This window comes from Anastrepha ludens, chromosome 3 (assembly GCF_028408465.1).
Source record: "Anastrepha ludens isolate Willacy chromosome 3, idAnaLude1.1, whole genome shotgun sequence".
NCBI lineage: Eukaryota > Metazoa > Arthropoda > Insecta > Diptera > Tephritidae > Anastrepha > Anastrepha ludens.
The window spans coordinates 124,600,540-124,622,480 of NC_071499.1; the positions used below are offsets into that span (position 1 = coordinate 124,600,540).

A 21,941-nucleotide genomic window follows, 5' to 3' on the forward strand; every position below is an offset into this window, starting at 1 on the left:
AGATTCATCCGATCTCAGTAATAATTATGTAGGTTCTTAGTGAGGTGGCGTGTAATGCGTGCACGTCATTAATAAAAGAAATATTGCTTTTTGTTTGTTTGTTTTAAATTACAGTTATATGTCAGGTGGGCATTATTGGCCGATTTCAACAATTTTCAATACTAAATTATCGTGGAAAAAGTGTAGTTTGCCCTAATTTTATTTAAATATATTAAGTTTTGTTCGTGTTATCGAGCGTAATATACCATAAGAGTATATTATTACATTGCACTGCTGCGGCATTCCAAAAAAACATACAGTTTATTCAAATCAATAATGCAACCTTGGAATTATAGTAAAAATTTTCCTTTAGATGTCGCCTAAACATTTAGAGGTTTGAAGTCGCTCATTCCAATGGGCGACATTTTGTAGTGGAAACTGAACGAGTAAAGAGCAGTTAATAAATACAGACACAGGTTTGTTCTACGAGAAAATAGTGAAAAATCAAGTGAAGCTTAAGCAGCAGAAAATATAGCATATTTTATTGAATTCATCCGGAGAAAGCTTAAAAATGAAATTTCAATATAAAGAAGATCATGCTTTTGAGAAGCGACGTGCTGAAGGCGATAAAATTCGCAGGAAATATCCAGAGCGAGTACCAGTAAGTTATGACTATAGAAAAAGTCTGGTTGCGTTTATGCGCAGGTTTATATTACATTTTTTTCTTAGAAAACGAAGAGAACTTAAGTAAATACATATATAGTATAGTCGTAGAGGGGAGCAGTGGAGATGTTATGGAGGTTTTCTTTGTTACGAAAATAACTAAGAGAGGGGGGCCTATGATGATTTTTTCGTGATAATTACGCCATAGAATGTAAATTGCTAAAAAGTTTTAATGTACAAGTGTTATGCAGCACAAAATATAAAAAGTGTGTATACAGAGAAACAGATGCTTGCATTTATAAGTACTGACCCAACAATCCTACGTACGTGTTTTTCTTTCTGTATTTTCTAGCGTTGCCAATCGTATCAAAGTTAAGGAAAAGAGGAAGGACAATTGAGAGGTTACACAAACGGTACTTGTAGTGATTCAATAGGAGATTGATGATGGGCTAGAAATTTTGTCAAGGTCAACACAACCAGTGGTAGCACTTGATGCCAAATTAAATGGTTATGTGCAGCATAGACATCTTTTAAAAAAATTAAAATTCTAAATTTGTCAGCTGTTTGATTCATTCGTTTCTTATTAACAAACAAAAGCAGTCAAACGCGTATTATTAAAAACATAATCAAACGCTCCACACCAATACAAACGTATGCCTTGCTTCGGCATTCTCGGCAGCATTTGTTTTATTTCCAATTGCTGTTTCTGTTAAAAGAACGAGTTGTTTACGATGTTTGTGTATATTTAATTTTTGTTTTTGCATTGTAGATTTTTGTTTTTATCTACCTGCTCAGCTTTTACTACTGCGTATATGCATACACTGTACATTTGGCCATTTTTATTTTAGCCTTGTATTTACTTATGGATATGTGTTTATGTATTTTCGCGTATTTCTCCATACACGTAAATTCATTTTATTTTGCTTTTCCACTGTGCGCTTTATTAACAAAAAAAAAAGTACAATATAAGAATGAAAGCAAAATCAGTTTAGTGTTAGTCACCCTTTTTATGTACGTAAACCTGTCTACCAACGGGAAACAAATCGAAACAATTGGTTGAAACTCATTTCACCATACACGTGTGGATTTGTTGACGATTTTAGTTTCACGTTGTTCGTGGCAGGTAAACGAAGGGAGAGAGAAAGAGGGGGGAAAAAGTCTTTAAATTTGGGTGCAGGACTGGTTAAAGAGGCGAAATGAATTTTCGCACATAAATTTATTAGTTTTTTCACATTTTTTTTATTAGCGTTTTTATTTTCTAACAAAATTTGCCACTCTTTTAATTTCACATTGCTGTCCTTATATTTATTGCTTTTATTTTTCCACAATAGTGGCTGACTTTTGAGCAAATCTATAAGTTCTTCAATAAATGTTTTCCTTAAAGTTGTCATTTGTCAGCTCACGTGCTTACTTCGATATTTAAAAAAGAAGAGAAACATCGCCAATTTCGCCACATACACGCAACCGATTGAAAGTTGACACACATTTTTTTTAAACGGTCACGTGTAAATTTGTTTAAATTTGGACTGACGTTTCGATCGGTTTTCCGTCTGTGGTCAGCTTAATGAAATCGGCAGAATTGCGGCACTTATAAGCATTTGCAAATCTCGATGTAGAGAATACATCAATATGCTGATACGATCGTTTACAGAGATAGTTTAAGGTGAATATGTAAATAAAAAATGAAGGTTTTTTTTTTTAATATTTTCCTTGATAATGACGAAAATTTACTATTGAAAATGGCTAAGAAATGAATGAAGTAATCCTGCAAACAAAATTTTTAAGATGTCGATTTAAAAGACTGCGCACACACAACATTGACCGAACCAACACTTTAAAAAATCCTGCAAAACAGCGGTTGTGATGGCAGTTTGCGCACCGCAAGAAACTTAGTTTAAATATTGGGAGCACTACGATCCCGACAAGTCAGAATCCCGACAATTTCAAAAAATCTAGGCAGGACTTAAATAGACATAACAAAATACCGATAACACAATGCCCAGGCAAGGCGAAGTCTCTTGTATACATATATAATGACATTCCATTCATACTTAAGATTGTAAATATTTTATATAGAGTTGTGTTGTCGAATACAAAGTACAAGAGTAGCAGAAGCCATGATTTAATTTTAAGCTCCTTTTATAACAAAACAAATTTCGCCCTTAAATATTATATAAAAAGTCTGTACCTCAGTATTTTATTAGGCCTATTATTATTGGTTTGATTCAGAGCAAATATTTTTACTCATTGCAGGTTATTGTAGAGAAAGCGCCAAAGGCGCGCATTGGTGATTTGGACAAAAAGAAATATTTGGTTCCATCTGACTTAACAGTTGGCCAATTCTATTTCTTGATTCGCAAACGTATACACTTGCGTCCCGAAGATGCACTCTTCTTCTTTGTCAATAATGTGATTCCACCAACATCAGCAACAATGGGCTCGCTATATCAGGTAATTAAACAAAATCTGGAAACATATCGCAGGACTGTGATAATAAATAATAAATATACCTTCTAGGAACATCATGAGGAGGATTATTTTCTGTACATCGCATACTCCGATGAAAACGTGTATGGTAAAAATTAGAGCACATTTACTAATGGGAGGAGAGACGTATAGCGGCTATTGTTAGAAGAAAGGCATGATTAATGGCGTTGCTGTATTATGGTGAATAATTTAGCAAAGATGAAAACTAAAGAAAACCAAATTAATAACATTTATGTGACTCTACACATATGCTATAACGATTTAAGTACTTTGCGGTGTATGAAGAAAATTTTTGTTTTTGTAATCCCTTGGCGAAAAAATTGGTGAAATTTACATCAGCAAGATATGTAGCAAGAAATGAATAAATTTAAAATATTACAACAATTAAACTATAAATTAATATACATATATAGAAATATGTGTATGTACCATGATTATATTATATGCACTAATTTACGTAGCTATAAATACATATTAGTTATAAATATTTCAAACTATTAAATTTACATTTTATGTGGTATTGCACTGACTACACTACCCTTGGATTTGCTTCTTATTTAATTCGTTTATTGCTGAATCGGGAAAAGTTTTCAATTACGGTATATGTATTTATGCGCGTTTAAGTTCGTTTTGGCCTTGGTCGTGTCTCTTTTTGAGCTGAAGCGAAACGTTTTGTAAAGACTTGATTTTTTCTATTACTATGGTTAAGTTTTTGAGTTGCAAAATAAAGGAATTCCGTGGTTTATTATATTCTTAAAATATTCAGGGTGTTTAATTCCGAAAATAATTCGTGTGTTGTAGGAAAATTTCACAACAATGGGCTGATTAGAGGGTTAATGGATTTATATTCTAAATATATATAAAGCATTTAGTAGAAATTGTAATTTATTTATTAAACTAATTCTTAAGGTTTTTCATCGCCTTCAATTAGAGTATTTTCAAAGTATTTATTGCTGCTTGGACGTTGAAATTGGTTTTGAAGAAAATTTATAACATCTAAATTTGGCACTAATTTGTCGGTGGGTTTATTTTTGTGACATAAAGCTAACATTTGTTTTTATTAGATTCGCTCGTTTTTTTATGGTACGGTACAAGGCGCATTAATTAAAGGTGGTGGCAGTAGACCAACAACAATGTTCTGTACGTTTGATTGTCAAAGCAAAGTATTGAGAAACTAGAAAGCAAATAATGTATTCGCCTTGTTTCATTCTGAGCTGACAGCCACATGGACACGGCGAAAGAAAAAAGAACAACTCAGCTGATTTACCAACACCACACTTAATACATAGATTCGCCTTGGTTCGGCATTTTCCCACTTTTTCACGACTTACCAATCACACGCTAAAATAATGACAAAAAGGGCATGTGAACTAAGTGGCACAAATAGATTCGAAGTCTAGTAGATTCCTTCTTACCTCCCCTAATGCAGGTAAGACTGTTACTCGGCTTGCCGCAACTAATCAATGGCGCGATTTAGGTGTTGTGCATAACATTCGGTCTGTGTCCAACCAATCCTGTTGACTATTGTTATTAGTTGCTTTGATCACAGGCCACTGTCTCCTAGGTCGACATGTTCAAAGATTGAATGTACCTCATTTTGACTATTGCAGAAGCTGTAAGAGTGAGGAGGAGGAAGAGTCTGTTAGACATCTTCTTGGCTAATCGTTCTCGAATGATACTGACGACCTTAGTGATATTAGTGTCAGCCAGATCAATGGGTTTTCACTTAAAACGAAATACATTAAAGAGGAGTAGCAGACAAAGTGCTCGCCATGATTCTCATCATTCAAAAGCCGACAACAAGTATGTGTGACACGAAGGAAGTACGTGTGTCACCCGACACGCACACATATAAGCTGCTGGACAGCACATGCACGAGCGTGGGCCGCAGTTATAAGTGAGTTGGCTTAGAGACCGTCGGGCACTTTTACCCACCTACCTAACTACTATCCTACCAATCTATCTATCTACCTGCTAGATTCGGTCGAAATTCAACTGTAAAGCTGGCCACAAACAGGGTACAATTCCCAGCGATTTGTTGCAGTTAGAAAAAAACAATCGTGTATGGCGAAGTGCGGGCAAAAATTCCAAGTAATTGAAAATTATCATTTACCTGAGATTTGTTGCTAGTTTGTGGATTTTCTCACATTCTTCTGTTTTTTTACTGACCGTCGTCGAGATAAGAGTAAGCAGAAAAATGACAAGTGTTAATAAAAAAATTGTATACTCCTCTGGAGCACTCATTTTCACATTTCCTAACAATTTAATATGAAAACGATAGCTCCTTTCTGCACCTATACTTTCATCCAAACCTTTTTTCTTCTTTCGTTTTTTTTTTTTTCGAAAATAACTGCAAGTGCAATCGCATCATTCACTTTTTTGTTTCGCATGTTAACAGTATGACGATCGCAACAAAATGATGGTTCATGAATTTGTGTACAGTATAGGTGCTACGGACTAGACACAAATCGCTGGGAATTATGTCCTGTTTGTGGCCGGCTTAAGAGAGTTGGTTTAGAGACGACTGCCAATTCTACCTACTTACCTACCTTCTAGATTCCGTCAAAATTCAACTGTAATGGACTGTTACACGAGTATGTAAGTGTTTCACAGTGCTTTACCGTACATCACAAATGCATAAATCGTATTATTAACTTTCGTCTAGACTCAATATCAAGAATGATAGAATACAAGATGTCGCCTTGCGAACTCCTTGTGGCGCCAGTTCTGCAGATAAACAAACAAAAGGACGAACAATTAGTTTTTTGGGGAAGCGGAAGAGTTAGTAAAATCAATGGAAACTGCCAAATACAATTAATTATTTTATATACACACATACACACTTTCTTGTAGCGGCGTTGTCCGTAAAGAACGCGAAAATACTGTATTTGGTCTTTTGTTAGAATTTGTGTTTTCACAATTTAACGGGTGGCACTATATTTTTATTAGAATAGATTAGATTTAATATGACCTCATGGTCTTTTGTGCCCTCTACTCATCACAATACCTCATCCAGACCCAGTTCACTTATTAAACTCAGTATAGAACTAGGTTTAATTCAGCGTATGTGCCTTTCTTCTGCCATCCGTGACAGCGGATTCTGTTGTTTGTTTGAAGTAGGTCTACCAGGCTCGACAGGAGGGGTAATAAACCCCGCCGGGTCTTGTATGGGATAAAGGAGTTGGCGGGCCGTCTTATATTGTAGATTACTGAATAAACAATTATTTAGCTAGTTTTCAGTCCGATTGGGTCGTCCTCTGAGTTACGGCTCCCGGATTCTGTTGTTTGTTTGAAGCAGGTCTACCAGGCTCGACAGGAGGGGTAATAAGCCCCGCCGGGTCTTGTATGGGATAGAGGAGTTGACGGCCCGTCTTATAGATTACTGAACAAACAATTGTTTAGCTACTTTCCAGTCCGATTGGGTCGTCCTCTGAGTTACGGCTCCCGGAAAATGTGTAGCCAGCAAGATCCATGCCCTTTCCACCTCAATACACGTACTTATATGTGCTGTTTGTCTTTTTAAAAGTTTAATATCAACTCTCTTCTTAGCCATAACTTTGTGGAGCCAAGCCGCAACATAGGTTGAGGTGATTTCCTCACAGAACTTCCTAAAGCTACCCCATTTTGCTTTTCTAATTTCCTTACTACATGCGGTTAGAATAGTAGCGTATTCATTCCAGCATCCAGAGCATTTGGCTTTAATAAATTGCCTTCGCACCGCCTTCCGAAGCGCTGAGAGTTCCTTCGACCACCATGACATGTTGGTTTTACCTTTTGGTTTGGTCTTAGTAATTGAGTCGTTGAGATGGTTTACCCATCCTTCTAACGTCCTATAGCTTGTAGTACCTGACCGGTTACTCATGTTGGGTAAATTTATGCCTAGCAAATTCCTAAACTTATTCCAGTCTGTGTACCTGGGATTCCTCATCGGATTTTCTTGAGTGGCTTCTGTTTGCAGTTCAAATGCTCGGAGGAATCTTTCCAACCTGACATCAAATGTTCAGCCAGTTTGTGTACACCCAACATTCAGTATATATAAATCGTTACTAATAATAAACTCAATTAGAGACTTTTGTTACAGGTGGTTGTTAAAATAATGCGCATTCGCGTCACATCCCATTAGGAGTGGTAACTCCCTTCTGTTACACCGGACCACAAACGGTTGTGCCTGGATTGCAACCAGATCCCAGTTTAAGAACTTTGTAATGCAAAAAGAGTTAATTTTTCTACTTAACACTACGCATTCTCTAGGTTTCTCTTGCGAGAGATCCCAAATTGCCTTATTGTTGCTGTTTCTAAGGCCCCTGTAGGCCTACGGCTCTTGAGACAGTATTATACCCAGATCTCCCGAGGCGTATCATGCAATGACGGCTGATGCCACTACCGCACGATGTAGATTGATTTAGGCTGCTGTCAAGGGTTGTGGTGTCATTCCTGTCCTCTGGTTCGTCCGAGAGTCGAAACTCTCTCTAGCCCCTTTTATCGAGCTTCGCTAGGTTCAGTCCCTCCAAAAGGTCCTGTGTGGTGGGAATGTAAGCCGTCCCGTAACGTCTCTGGAATGGGGTAACTTGCTTGGATTTCGTTAGCCCAGTGACTTGCTTGGGTTCCACATCAGGAGGGTTTTCCACCATGGCAGGTATGATAGACACAGGGATCATTTTGGCGGACGGGTCACTACCCTCGTCTGTAACCATTGCTTCAGATGGGCTTCCTTGTCCCCGGCAGCGTTCTGCCTCCATGGTCTCATGGTGACAGAGCTGAACCGGTAATTAAGTCGGAAGTTTATCCTTCTTATGGTTTTGTACGAGTCCTCGTCTATGCTCAGGTTAAGGCTGAGCCTTGTATCCTGAACACCGCTGCTCAGAATGCGCCACGCTTCTGTTTTCAAGCCGCTGTTCTGAGCCTTCAGAACTTTGATTGCATAGTCCGCAGATTTGTCTGCACTCCTCGGCAGGTATACTGTGACATTGTGCATAGGAAGTATATCACACCCCCTTTTGACGTGATAACGTCTTATAATTCGATTTAGCCGGCTGCACGCACGAAAAAATTTGTCGTTACCTTGCTCATTTGTCGTTACCTTGCTCATTAGTGTTACCTTGCTTATTAGTGTTACCTTGCTCATTTGTCGTTACCTTGCTCATTGCCGTTACCTTGAATGAACTGCGAGCGAAAGCGCGGAGCGAACAAAGCAAACGAACGGCAACGTTCGACATCTTGCTCTCTCCTATTTAAGTGAGCGTATATATGTATGTGTATGCGCATATGTACATATATAAATTCACGTATTTGTATTTGCATATGCCTTCTTATTGATTATTATTAATTTGATTCATTTGAAGAATTTAAAATAAAACCAAGTTTGTTAATAATACCTGTTGTTTTAATGTTATTACTATGAAGGAAAAAATGTATGGTAATATTTACCATATACCTTATAAGATATGTTGTATACTAATATAATATATGTATATAAACATGCATATACATATACAATTTCGCGGAATTTTCAAAAAGAACAAATCTATATGTAAAGATGCATACAAGTCATATGGGCATATCAAATATACGAATCTATTTCGTACGCAAGCAAATGTAAGCTAATGTGCTTGAACTGCAAGCGAGAGCGCAGAACGAACGACAAAGAGCACAATCGGCCCCCGCGTTCGGCAACGTTCGACATCTGGCACTGTCCTACTTGAGTGAGCATATATATGTATGTATATGCGCATTTGTATATAAATTCACATACTTGTATTTGCATATGCTTTCTTCCTGTGTGCATGATAATGAACCATTTCTCTGTTGAGAATAGGACGATGATAGAAAAAGTAGGAAATGAAAGGGTGGGTTTCGAGTGTAAAGTGTCTTGAAAAAGGCAATTCGATGATGGTGCCTCTTAGTGTTGTTGACTTATTAACGCCTGATGCACAATCGAAATTGAAGATATCTTTCATGAATTTGATAAATGTTTCGTAATTTTTCACGTTTGTGTAAATGTAACTTGACCTATTCCATTGCAATTCCATTTACCTCCTCCTCTATATTCATACAAAATATCTATCAAACAAATAAAATTAAAATTTTGTTTTGAAAATTGCAACCATTTCATCAATATTTTCTTATGACGTTGTCACGTTAAACTATCGTCAGTAAACCGACTTTACAGACAACCTCTTTTTTTTGGGTCAAGCTGCGGACCCTTCCATTCCGCTTCATTTTTATGAGTTTGTTTATTTTTAAAATCATAATATTACCAAGCCATTCACTGAATATAACTGCAGCGCTGACGCCATCGGTTATCAAAATCACGAAAAAGAAAGTATCGGTGACTGTATTAAATTCTTTATTTCGGTAGATAAGTCTGAATTTAGTTTTTATTTAATTACAATGTTAAATAAAAATTAAAAAATAAAAACTTTAAGTAACAATGAAATTAAAATGAAATAAAGGGACATTAAATAAAATTCCGTAAAATTCCAATTTAATGCAGAAAATCTTGACTGAAACGAAGCTTGTCGTACACCGCAAAAATTGGGCATGTTGTATTCTTTCTATAAAGATTGAAAATTATATAATTTGTTAATCAAAGTAAAAGTCGTTTAATTTTAAATTATTTAAGTAATTTATAACTCAAGGAGAATTTAAATTTTCAAACGAGTGGCATACCTGCGCTGCAAGTGCTTGATTCCTCAGTGAAATGTCAACGCTGTCATTTCTTTGGTTTTCTTTCTTTGTTTGATTTGCTTATAATTTTTTGTGACTGACATTCGGATTTTTCGGAGTTCAATATTTGCGGTTTCAGTTGACGAATTTTGCATTGAGTTATGGGTTGCGATTTGATCCTTTATGTCGGCTGAGATTAAAATAAAAAGCTGGGCAAACCTAAAATAACGTATTAATTACATGTAAATCTAAAAACGATCACTGCAATATACTAACTAAATTTCTGTGCAAAAAGTGACAGGGGGGGGATTGTACACGAAACGAAAAAAGAAATAACTTATTTTGAACAGGCGGAAGTATAAGAAATATAAAAGGTAAATGCAAAGTCATGTGTAACATTAGTGATAATTTGCGATAAAGTGGCTCAATAGCTTTTTAATTATTGACATGAGTACGTTTATTGAAGGCTATGTGTTAATAATTGACTAAAATTTAATTTAAGCTTCTCTTGTGAATTTTTTTGTAATGACTATAGTTCATGTCTGTTTTTTTGCATTGCGTGCTATATTAAGGGGCTCGTGGTGTCTATACAAAACGGGGTGCTGAGGGTTAAAAATTGATTTTCCCTGAGAATTGCAACCTTAGTAATGTCGGAGCTAGTGAATCAACCGAAAATTATTTCAAATAGGTAAAAGTACGGATCCTTCCTTGATTTCGTATCAATGAACTACATCAAAACAAAGTACAGTGCGTCAAGTAGATATTTATCATTCGCTAAGTCATGTTCCGAGATGCAAAGAGGAACTTTTTCCAGTCTCAGTGTATGTTTTACACGGTTTTAGTTGATAGTTGGTCTAACATTCTTTGTCTAAAGTCTGTCGTGTTGAGCCGTAAGTGCTAATAAATAACGTCAATGTTACCACGTTGCTGTTAGTGACGCAGACACCGCTTGGAAACCTGCAATGAGTGTAGTATATGAAGTACATAATATTGACATATATACGTAGTATATGAATTTGGTGGTTGGAAGAAACATTTACCCGGGTACGACCGAAAATGTGTACGGTTTTGCGTCGAAGGTGTGGCATTTAGGCTATAAGAATTCTTGAAAAGTGTCATTGGTTTTAATCCAAGGGTACAAGTGAAAATTGGCATTTGCCAAATTTTTTGACTTTGTCCGCCAATATTTGGGTCTATGTAACATCTTTTGTATGTACTGCCGCCTCTAAAAGTGTGCTAGCGGTGTGTTGCCTTATTTTGAGGCCGTTTTGGTTGTGTTTTTTAAACTACTGCTGCTTCGCTTCGCTCCGCAGTATGTGGTTTCTCCTCATTGGTGCGTCGGTATCACATGATAATCTCTTTTTTATTTGTATTGCTTATTTGGTGCTGCGCTCTTTGCCACTAAGCATAATTTTTATTTATTTTAAATTGAGCGGGGTTCGCGTTTTGTGTTTACTATTTTTAAAACTTAATCAAACTGCATTGTAAAAAGTGTACACACATACACATGCACACGGATTGGGACATATGCACATATATATCACCTATTGCATGGACAATTTTTTAATTCAATCAATATGTAGGGCATCTCGTTTGTGTCTTTGGTTTAACGCAAGTTTTTCGGTATTCGAGGTGGAAATATAGCAGCTTGTTTTACCTAAGTACATTTGTACGTAAATACATCTGTATACACAAATTGAGTTAAACGCGTGCAAGTACGGCCATAAATAATTTCTTTAGTGGCTGAGTTGTCGAAAGCTCATTTTACCGGCTGATTTTTGCTGACTAACATAAGTCCCGCGGGTGCTGAAATACCTGCAAATACGCGTTGTTTTTAGGCACAGATTTTTAAAATTTAATGATTCATTTTAGTTTATATTTTTGAATAAATAACATTAAGCAGCTTTGTATGGGAAATGTTATTTTAGAGTATTAAGAGAGATTAGCTTTTATAGAAATATGTAAAACTCCGTAAAACGTGTGTATACTTAGAAATTTTGTAATCTTAAGCTCAAAAAATATGCAAATAATTCTTAAAAACTTATAAAACTTATAAGAAAACTTGGAACATTAACTTTAGGGGAGACTGAAATTTTATTCAACTTATAAAAATTTTAATTACATCTACTATTTAGTGAGAGTGAATACATATATAGATATAAATTTTGATCATCAGGATAATAATTCTCAAAAAAAAAAAAAAAAAAAAATTCAGAAAAAAAGAATCCAAGACTAAGTTATCCCCACTTTTTAAACTCTACTTCAACATTTTTATATGATGGAAGATAGCTGAGAGTTGGGTCGAAGTCAAGGCATCTAAGTGTATCGAAGTTTGATTAGGCGTCACAAAGTAGTTGTCCGTAGTGTAATTACACCCATTTGCGCCGGTCTTCTCTATAGCAAATCGATTAATGGCACATTTTTGAAGATTTTAAATTTAATTTCGATGCTTACAATTTTGTTTTAAATTTTATTTTTTTTCGGTAAATTGTGAAACTTCACTTTTTGCTCTTGCCGTAATTTTTATGTGTTTGGTTATGGATTAAATTTAGATGCATATATGTATATACATATGTATGTGTGTACTTTATAGTGTTGTCTAATGCGGACGGGTCGCAGTAGACAGGTTGCGGCGGCCATAATTATAGTATTTGCCGGCGGTTGTTAAATTCAGTCACTGATGCCAAATCATCATAAATAAATTTATTTCGTCAGTACGGATTTTTTTTCGCCATGTTGAACGTAGGAAGGGAATTTCTACAGCCGTTGGTGTCGACGATAACAAGGGGTGAAGTTCAGCGCACTAGACGGGGCTAGCTTACCGGAGTGTGGAACCGGATGCTATGCAAAATGACGACCGGAACGACCCCGATTTATATTCGGCCAAGGACTGTCACTCCAGCAGCATTCTCCGACCATGTATGGGGTATTTTTATGTCGTTACAACATCAACGGACTATGACGACCGGTGACCACACCATGCCGGCAGGGCTGGAACTGTACTAGCAATAGCAAACCTCAGAGTGTCTTTCTGCCATGAAAAAGCTACTCATAGATAATCACCTGAAACGCCCAACCGAGGGTGTAAGCGCCAATTATATGTGCACTTTGAAATTTGTGTACTTAAAATTAAGTACTTATTTGTATGAATCTGTGCTGGTATGCAGTTCGCTTGCATAAATAGACGACAAAAAGGCATAAATAACAATACCTATATGCTTGTACATCTTACCACACTTATTCAGGAATATTTTATAGCGCGTAAATTTGTGGCATGTAATTTATTTTTTTAAATCAATTAACATTTGAAATAATGGTGGTTTTTGTGCCAAATATTCTAACAATACATACATACATATGTATGTGACACGTTTTTGCTTTATTACATAAAGGGAATAGAAAACCACCTATTTTGGGAAGTGGTGGTAGAGTAGACGTCAGACGTCAGCCGAAAGTCAAAGTGGAGGCGCATCCTCAGTGTGCGAGTTTATGCGAACTATGAGAAGGAGCCTAGTGAGTAGATGTAGCGAATTAAATAGCGTTTAACATTTCTGGTACTTTGGACTTTCGTTGCTTTTCTAAGGCATGCACTAAAAACCGCAACGTTCCGCATCTTGAGAAAAAGCGAATTATAAACAACGATGAAGAGAACTAAATGATTTTAAAATTTTGTTGTTGTTTTGCCTGTACTTCATTGTTTTTGTGATTTATATTTTTCTCACAATCGTGGCATTTCGTCATTATCTCCAAGTGCTGATATATGCTTATTCATATCTCGCTACCTCTTTGTGTATTTAGCTGGAAACACTCAAACTACGTTATCATATGCGCGCTTGACTATGTATATATTATATAATAAATATACATATGAATATCTATGTGTATATATATATATATATTTGTATTGGACCCAGTTCAACAACCCGCACACTTTTAATTTATGCTCAATGAAAAATGCGTTTGTCTTGAATTAAATAATTGTATTTTGTTGTTGTATTACCTCATTATTGTCGATGCTTTAAAGTTGACGTTAAACAGTGCCAATCAGTTATAAAAGTGCAAAGTACAAGTCCGTAGAGGGACGCTACTTATTAGTGCCTACAGACTTCTTGTTCTGTATCTCCAATGCGCCGCATTTCTCAAGTTAGACCTCATATCTATGCATAACTAATAATGTATATACATACATACGGGTTGGTGTCGAGATTCTGTATGTACAAAATTCTAAAAACAAAATTCTGTTTTTTAAAAGTCTGCTTTTTAAAAGTCTGCTTTTTAAAATTCTGCTTTTTTAAAAGTCTGCTTTTTTAAAATTCTGCTTTTTAAAATTCTGCTTTCAAAATTCTGTATTACAAAATTCTGTATTAAAATATAATGTTAACAATGTTAAAGAGGTAATGTAATTATTTAATTTATTATTATTATTATTTTTTATTATTATTCGAGATATTAAATAAAAAAAAAAATAGTAATATTGTAATAATAATTTTTTCTTCAGTTTCGATAGAATCCACCTTATTTTAGCGTAGAACTCCTTTTCGCGTGGGCGGCCTTCGGCCACGCTTCAAAAAAATAACCCTCATCAGTCCAACTCCGGCTACGCAATCCACCGTATTTTTGCGTAGAACTCCTTTTCGCGTGGGCGGCTAGGGTTTCACTAGACAGGGCTAGTATACTGGGGCGGCAGCCCTTGGTCGGGAAAAACCCGAGTCATTCCGGTACGTAGAACCGGCTGCCATGGGAATGCGTGAGCGGCCTTCGGCCGCGCTTCAAAAAAATAACCCTCATCAGTCCAACTCCGGCTACGCAATCCACAGTATTTTTGCGTAGAACTCTTCTAAAAAAAACGAACAGCTACGAAGAATTATTAAGAAAGGAAATGAATTAAGTCACACTACATATTTTAAAAGAATTCCAAAAAATATTGTAATTGGCTAAACTAAAATATTGTTATCGCTTAAACATATACATATGTATATTTATGGAATAAGTGTTTATTTTGTTACTTCTTGTATGACGAAAATCACAAAACTTGAATAAAGCAGAATTTTTCGCATTAAACATGCAGAATTTTGAAAAAGCAGAATTTTAGAAAGCAGAATTTTAAAAAGCAGAATATTTTGCAATTTACAGAATTTTGTAATACAGAATAATGACACGCTCCCCATACATACATATATATATATACTATATATACATACGCACGCACTTTAACGCGGAAAAAATTGTGTTAACTCTATTTTCTGTTTTTTTTTCAGTGCTATTTGTGTTCTCGCCCGCACTCTTCTTTCTCCATCAGTTCTTTTCTGGTGCGCACAACGCTTCGCAGTGTTACCGCTTAACTAAATACTTAACATCAATTTCCAATTTCCAAAATTTTAAACTCACCTGCCACTTAAAAATATTGGAATTTTAAATGTCACAACATTCGAAAAAGGATACGCCAACTACCCGAAGTCGCAAACAGCAGCAACAGCAACAACAAAATGCTGAAAGTATAAAACAAAAACCAAACGCTTCAGGCAACTCATCAACTGCCAGCAGAAAGTCGAATGGCGGTATTCCTTGGTCCAGCAATGCCGCCTCGCCGTCTGGTGGTAGCATCACATCATCCGCTTCAGCTCCAGCACTTACACGCAAGAAATCGCAGACGAAGTTGCAAAAAGAAAAGGAGCGCGCCGAGCGTGAGACGCTTGTGCTATGGCGTCGACCGGTGCAAACTGTCAGATATTGTGGTCTTGAGTTGGTCACTCTAGTGCAGACCTCGTGGAAGCGGTAAGTCTGTTGCTGAAGTAAAAATTGATCATGTTTTTAATTATTTGTTACTTTATAGGTTACTACAGCAACGTGGCTTACTCGCGGCTGTCTTAGTTTTAGGTACTTTACTCAGCTTTACTTGCTACCTGCCAGGACCGCATCAACTTGTGTTGGACGTTGTGCGCCGCAATACTTGGTTCTTTATTTACTGGACAGGGTTAGGTGTACTTTCTTCGGTAGGTTTGGGTACAGGATTACACACATTTTTGCTGTACTTGGGACCACACATAGCTAGTGTAACACTTGCTGCGTATGAATGCAATTCGTTGAACTTTCCGCGACCACCATATCCCGATGAGTGAGTATGAAAACGAATTAAATAGCGATATTCTACTAATTTGTGTTACTTACTGTTTAGTATAATTTGCCCGGAAGAGCCATATGTAAAGAAAGTGCCAAATCTGTGGATGATTATGAGTAAAGTGCGCATGGAAGCATTCCTTTGGGGTGCTGGTACTGCTTTGGGTGAGTTGCCACCATATTTTATGGCAAAGGCAGCTCGTCTCTCTGGTTATGACCCCGATGATGCTGAGGAGCTAGCTGAATTCGAAGCGTTGAAAGCTAAACGTAATCAGACGAATTTGAGTTTGATGGATAAGGGCAAATTGTTTATGGAACGCGTGGTGGAGCGTGTTGGTTTCCTGGGAATACTGGCATGTGCGAGTGTAAGTGAAATGCAAAATAACATAAAATTCACTGATTATGACTTTGTTTAACCTAATCGAAATCATTCGTAGATTCCCAATCCGCTCTTTGATTTGGCCGGCATCACATGCGGTCACTTTTTGGTGCCATTTTGGACTTTCTTCGGTGCTACGCTCATCGGCAAGGCCATCATCAAGATGCACATACAGAAAGTATTCGTTATAATTGCTTTTAATGAGGCGTTGATCGAACGTGCTGTCGATTTACTTGGAAAGTTGCCCATATTTGGCAAAAAGCTGCAGGAGCCTTTCAAGGGCTTCCTCAATAATCAGAAGAAACACTTGCATCGCCAACGCCAGCCAGCGGCCGAGTCGGGCAATTTGCTGTCCAAAGTGTTTGAAACATTCGTAATTTGTATGGTCTGCTACTTCATAATTTCGATTGTGAATTCTTTGGCGCAAAATTACCATAAACGCCTGCATAAGAAGCACGTGAAAAAGGTGAAGAAGTCGATAGGAAAAGATTAGGAGAAGACGAAGAATGCGGAAAGGAGTTAAATTAGTTGATATAGCGTACGATGAGGAAGCAGAAAAAGTACATAAAATAGAGCGTAGCGCATGTGACTGAATTATTTATCTGAAAGTGATAAAATCATGAATAATGTGGAAAGTAAATGAAAGAGTGGGGGAGTTTTCAATCTACATAAATATATTCCGAGTTCAAATGCCTTTGCGTCTACTAATGTTGTGTTTAGCTAAATTCCTATTTGAGTAAAGGTGAACAATCATCGCAATGAAATATTATTAAAGAATGGACCATCATCAAGGCAAATTAAATGTGATTGATGGTGATTTAGTTAAATTTTTAATTTAATTTGTGAATGCTGATTTACTTTAAATTATACAAATAATGTTAAATATATTGAAGGTACAGCAGGATATCGAACAGCCTTATGCTGATTGAATCATAAGCAACTAGTCCTAATTTGTATGTATGTATATACAAAAACAAACTAGTAGGAGCACATCGATTGAAGCTCATTTTATTTAAAATTAAAGCCTATTTCACATGTGAGATATATGGGTGTGTTTTGTGTGCATTTATTTTCATGTTGGCATGAAATTTTTTTTTTCGATTATTAAAAAAATAGGAAAAGGGTAAAATAGAAGGTATGTACAATAGAGAAACAAAGGCGTAATATATGTATGTACATGAAAAAAATTTAACAAAAAATACTAGGTTTAGACGCGTTGCACTTGTATTCTAGCAATAGTTGCGTGATAAATTTTAATTAAATAAAATAAATTTAAAGAAAAAAGTAAGAGTTAAGTAAAGTATTCGGCCAAAATGCAGAGGGAAAGTAGAAATAAAAAAAAAAACTCCCTAGAGTGAAAATAAAAATACATTTGCAAAATTATATAGAAAAAGGTTTTTCAAAGAGCCTGTCGTGCGCCAAAAATGGCTTTACCAAAAAGTTGTAAGAATATTAATTTAACGAATAAATACACTGTGAGAAACCTTTAATAAAACCAAAACCATTTGCATTCTACAAAAATTAAATAAATAAGTATAAATAAATAAATAAGCTTTTGTGGTATTATTAAAAAAAAAAATTTAATTCTACTCGGCATATGTATATCGGATATATTCTATAGTGTATAATATATTCGTGTATTATTTTTTTAAATTTGTTCTTTTTTTTAAGTTTTTTTGTTTTTAATTTTTATTTAAAATTTGTTTTCTAAATTTTTTTGTTTTTTAATTTTTTCTGATCTTTTTTTTTAATTTTTTTGAGTTTGTTTTTTTAATTTAATTTTTTTTTAAATTTTTTTTTAAATTTTTTTTTATATTTCTTTTTTAATTAAAAAAATTAAAAAAAAAACTTTTTTTTTTAATTAAAATTTTTGTTTTTTAATTTAAATTTTTTTTTAAATTTTTTAATCCACTTTCTGGTTTTTCCTTGATTTCTTAGTGAAAATATAGTTTTATAAACCAGGCCAACGTTAATTATAGAAGTTTCGATTTAAGGCTAAATAAAGGGTGATTAGATTGGAGGTACTTTTCCCAACAGGGGTTTTTTTACAATTCGCGCGTGCATATGTTTTTCAGTATTCATTGCCATTTCATCATGGAAAGACTTACGCCTCAACAACGTTTACAAATCTTATCATTGTATTACGAAAGTCGGCGAAACTTAGCGATATTCAGCGTTGAGGCCCATTTTTGGCTTAATGGTTTCGTAAATAAGCAAAATTGCTGTATTTGGGGCTGAAGAGCAACCCAAAGCCATTCAAGAAGAGCCATTACATCCATTGAAAGCAACCGTTTGGTGCGGCCTATGGGCTGGAGGAATCATCGGCCAATATTTGTTCAAAGACGAGGCTGGCGCCAATGTAACAGTGAATGGCGAATGCTATCGCGCCTTGATAAACAACTTTTTGATGCCGGAAATTGAAGCCCGCGATTTCCACACTATTTGGTTCCAAGAAGACGGCGTTACTTGCCACAAATTGGTGTTTACCGAATGACCGAATTACGGCGCAGTTGAGGCCAATATTTGAAAGAGATTATTTGTGAAAAATAAATGTTATGAATGCTTCTATTCAAAAATAATACCTATATATAGATGTCCCAATCAATTTGAATTTTCGTTGTTTTATTTTAATTTAAAATCCGATACCTTTAAACTGATCACCCTTTACACCGTTGCGAGCTTTATTTGTTCTTTTTTTGGTGAGTTCAAAAATGCATTTCACCCAAAAAATGGAAAGAATTTGAGAACATTTTCGGACGATGATTTATTACGATTTTCGAGACAGAAGTGCATTGATCCACTTACTTCGACTCTTGGTATTAAAGCACCACACTTAACAGCTGACGAATCTTGGATCTAGAAATATGAACCGGAAATAAAACAGCGCTAGACAGTATGGGTGTTCCATGACGAGCTTAATCCAACAAAAGTAGCACCTCAAGGCAAATTATCGGCTGTTTTTTTTTTCCTAAAATCTAGTCATGTCGCAAATATACCAACTAATATTTACAATCAATTATACGTGGTACACACCCATTTGTTTGCCAGAAGTTTTCGGAGAATCGAGGAGAACCAATCGCCGAAGGCCAGTCATGCTTTACCAAGACAATGCGAGCTCTCACGTATTGCTCACAAATTTGTTGGAGGCAATTTTGTTGGTCATGATGCTCCAATTTTGTTGGACTATTATCTGTAGGGTTATCTTAAAGAAAGAGTTCATTTGAGTAAACCAGAAGCAATTGAAAGAGAACATCCGAGATAGAGCGCGAATCATGTCTAAATGTTATCCGAAATTTCGCTAAATAATTGTCAACTGTAAACGTGCTTGCGAAATATATTTGAAAAATATCACTATCACTCATAAATGTTAAAACTTAAAGGGGATAATGAATTTCCATTCAAAATTATTAAATGTAAAATTTAAAATAGAAATAAACTCGAACTCTAAGGACCTTGTACAAGCTTTACAATGTGACTTTCATGTGTCTGTGCGGTCTGATAGCAGAATGTTTGTCGTGGTGCTGCGCTTCCTCATAAATTGGCGGTCTAAGGGCTGTAATGGACACTCATATGTGGCTAAATATGAATAATGCAAAAATTCTAGCAAACAAAAAAAGAAAAACAAAAAAAAACAGATACATAAAAATGAAGTGAAAGCAATAATGGCGCTGCTGGTGTGTGGTAAAGTTATTGTTAAGATAGCCGACAGTAAATACCAGTGAAATGTGATGACTAATAAATCAAAACATATGCATGCATGTGTGTATGTGGGGAAGTATGTGTTATGAAAAAAATACATATATTTGTGAGATGGGAAAGTTTTAAGCCTGAAGCCAAAAAATTTGTTCAGAAAAATTTAATTTTTCTTGAAAATTTTTGCTTCAACTTTCTTTCTTCGCAATGCATTGTGGAAAAATTTAGTAGAAAGCCATTTTAACGGGCTTTCAACTGGAAAATTTAGTTTGTTTTTAGAAATTCAAAATAAACAACATGCTTTATGCTTTAAAATTATTCTGTGCTTTCTGCACTCTTTTATCCAACCTTTCACGCAGATACACAAAAATTAGTCCTTTGAATTAGTCGTTAAGTAGACGGCCCGCAGCAAATTCACTCCAGCGCCGCCATCACTTTCTAATAAATACATTTCCCCAAGCTCGCCGAATATCGTAAAAAATTGAGCGCCAAGTTCACTTAAGCTACAATTAACGGTGACTTTTAGTACCGCTTCTTTGCTTTTTTGGGGTTAGTTGCCATGCTTCGAGTGGCAACGATAGTAGATTTAGTTGCAGTTGAGTTTTCCTTGTGAAGCTGATGTACATACATATTTACATAGGTTTACATGTGTGTGCTTTTAAAAATCACCCCCTATTTTGGGTGGCTGTCTCACTCCAATTGCATTAGTTAAAAAGCATTACACTTGTTGTTGTATGCACCCTATCATGCTGCGCAACTGAGTAACCAACCGTTCGTCGAAATACTCGCAAGTGCTAAGGAGAGTCGATAAGCCAAGCGTGGAAGCATGCACGCGCGACTCCTTGAAGCGGCTAACTAGAATGGGCCAGTAGGGATATTCATAGAGTTTTTTTCACGACAGTTTATTGCATTCACAGGATTTATCTTTGGATAGCCGGTTGTCGGCACTCGGTCACATCATTGATATCGATGATATCTGCTTTTGGAGATAAGCGCTCTAGTAAACGTAAAGAGTCTCTGGGTCACGAGTATTTACTCACTTTGCTGAAGCACAGAAAGAGAAACATCGTTTTCTTTGTTAAATTCGTTCTGTTCCATAATTTTTTTGTGATTTCTGGGATATTTTCTTCCATAAAATTGTAGTAAAAGAAACAGCTTGGAATAAAAGGGTTTGTTGAGTCACTCGCTCTCTTGTAATAACTTATCTAACCAAGAAAAAAAACAGAAAAAAACGGCTAGAAAACTAAATTTAAACCTTTACAGTGCAATTTATGTGCTTATAGATGAAAAATTGAACTAATAAATAAGAAATTTAAATAATAAACTAAAGTTTTTACGCCTCTGGAGTAAAAATTCCGAAAAACACTTATTTACTCAAAAAGAGAGTAAACTCAGTTTATTCGTATTACCGACCGGTAAGATTCTGCTTTATTCGTGTTATAGAATTATTATTATTATTAAATAAATTCGTACGAAGGAGCCTTCGTATTACTGGACGTCGACTGTATATTATTTTATTTGATTTAATTTTATTTTATTTTATCTAAGTAAATATAATTTTAATTTTTTATAAGTTTTTCTTATATATATTTATTCTAAGTAAATATAATTTTTTGTTTTAATTTTTTTATTTTATTTTATTACATTATATTTTATCTAAGTTAGTGTAATACATTTTTTTATTTTATTTTATTTAAGTTAGTTTATTTAAATTTATTATTTTATTTTACTTTATTTAATTTAATTTTATTTTATTTTACTTACATATTTTCCATTTTAATTCGTTCAAATGTTTGCAGTATTCAGTGAACACACCTTATCGTTACTTTTTGTAATTTGCCTCCTGTTATCCATTTTCGCTGCAGACACGAACATGCTGTGCCAAGCCAACCGAACTAGCAAGCTTAGCTGTATGTGTTTGTGTGCATGGCTGCTTCGCCTTGTGGGGTTGATAACG

At 35.4% G+C, this 21,941-nt stretch overlaps 2 protein-coding genes and 1 long non-coding RNA gene across 3 annotated transcripts; all 3 read left to right on the forward strand.

Moving 5' to 3' along the window:
* The first annotated feature begins 393 nt into the window (after window positions 1-393).
* On the forward strand, window positions 394-3,890 carry LOC128859019 (gamma-aminobutyric acid receptor-associated protein). Its single transcript, XM_054095681.1, has 3 exons — window positions 394-640; window positions 2,896-3,093; window positions 3,160-3,890. The coding sequence occupies exons 1-3, from the start codon at window positions 551-553 to the stop codon at window positions 3,226-3,228; spliced, it is 357 nt and encodes a 118-aa protein (XP_053951656.1). The 5' UTR covers window positions 394-550; the 3' UTR covers window positions 3,229-3,890.
* A 1,223-nt stretch (window positions 3,891-5,113) lies between these two features.
* LOC128859020 (uncharacterized) lies at window positions 5,114-6,050 on the forward strand. Its single transcript, XR_008454094.1, has 3 exons — window positions 5,114-5,314; window positions 5,528-5,727; window positions 5,795-6,050. It is a non-coding gene; the product is annotated as an uncharacterized LOC128859020 (long non-coding RNA).
* A 3,887-nt stretch (window positions 6,051-9,937) lies between these two features.
* Window positions 9,938-17,707, forward strand: LOC128859021 (vacuole membrane protein 1). Its single transcript, XM_054095682.1, has 5 exons — window positions 9,938-10,169; window positions 15,054-15,570; window positions 15,629-15,910; window positions 15,971-16,277; window positions 16,350-17,707. Exons 2-5 carry the CDS (start codon window positions 15,212-15,214, stop codon window positions 16,782-16,784), a joined length of 1,383 nt encoding a protein of 460 aa, XP_053951657.1. The 5' UTR covers window positions 9,938-10,169; window positions 15,054-15,211; the 3' UTR covers window positions 16,785-17,707.
* Window positions 17,708-21,941: the final 4,234 nt, after the last annotated feature.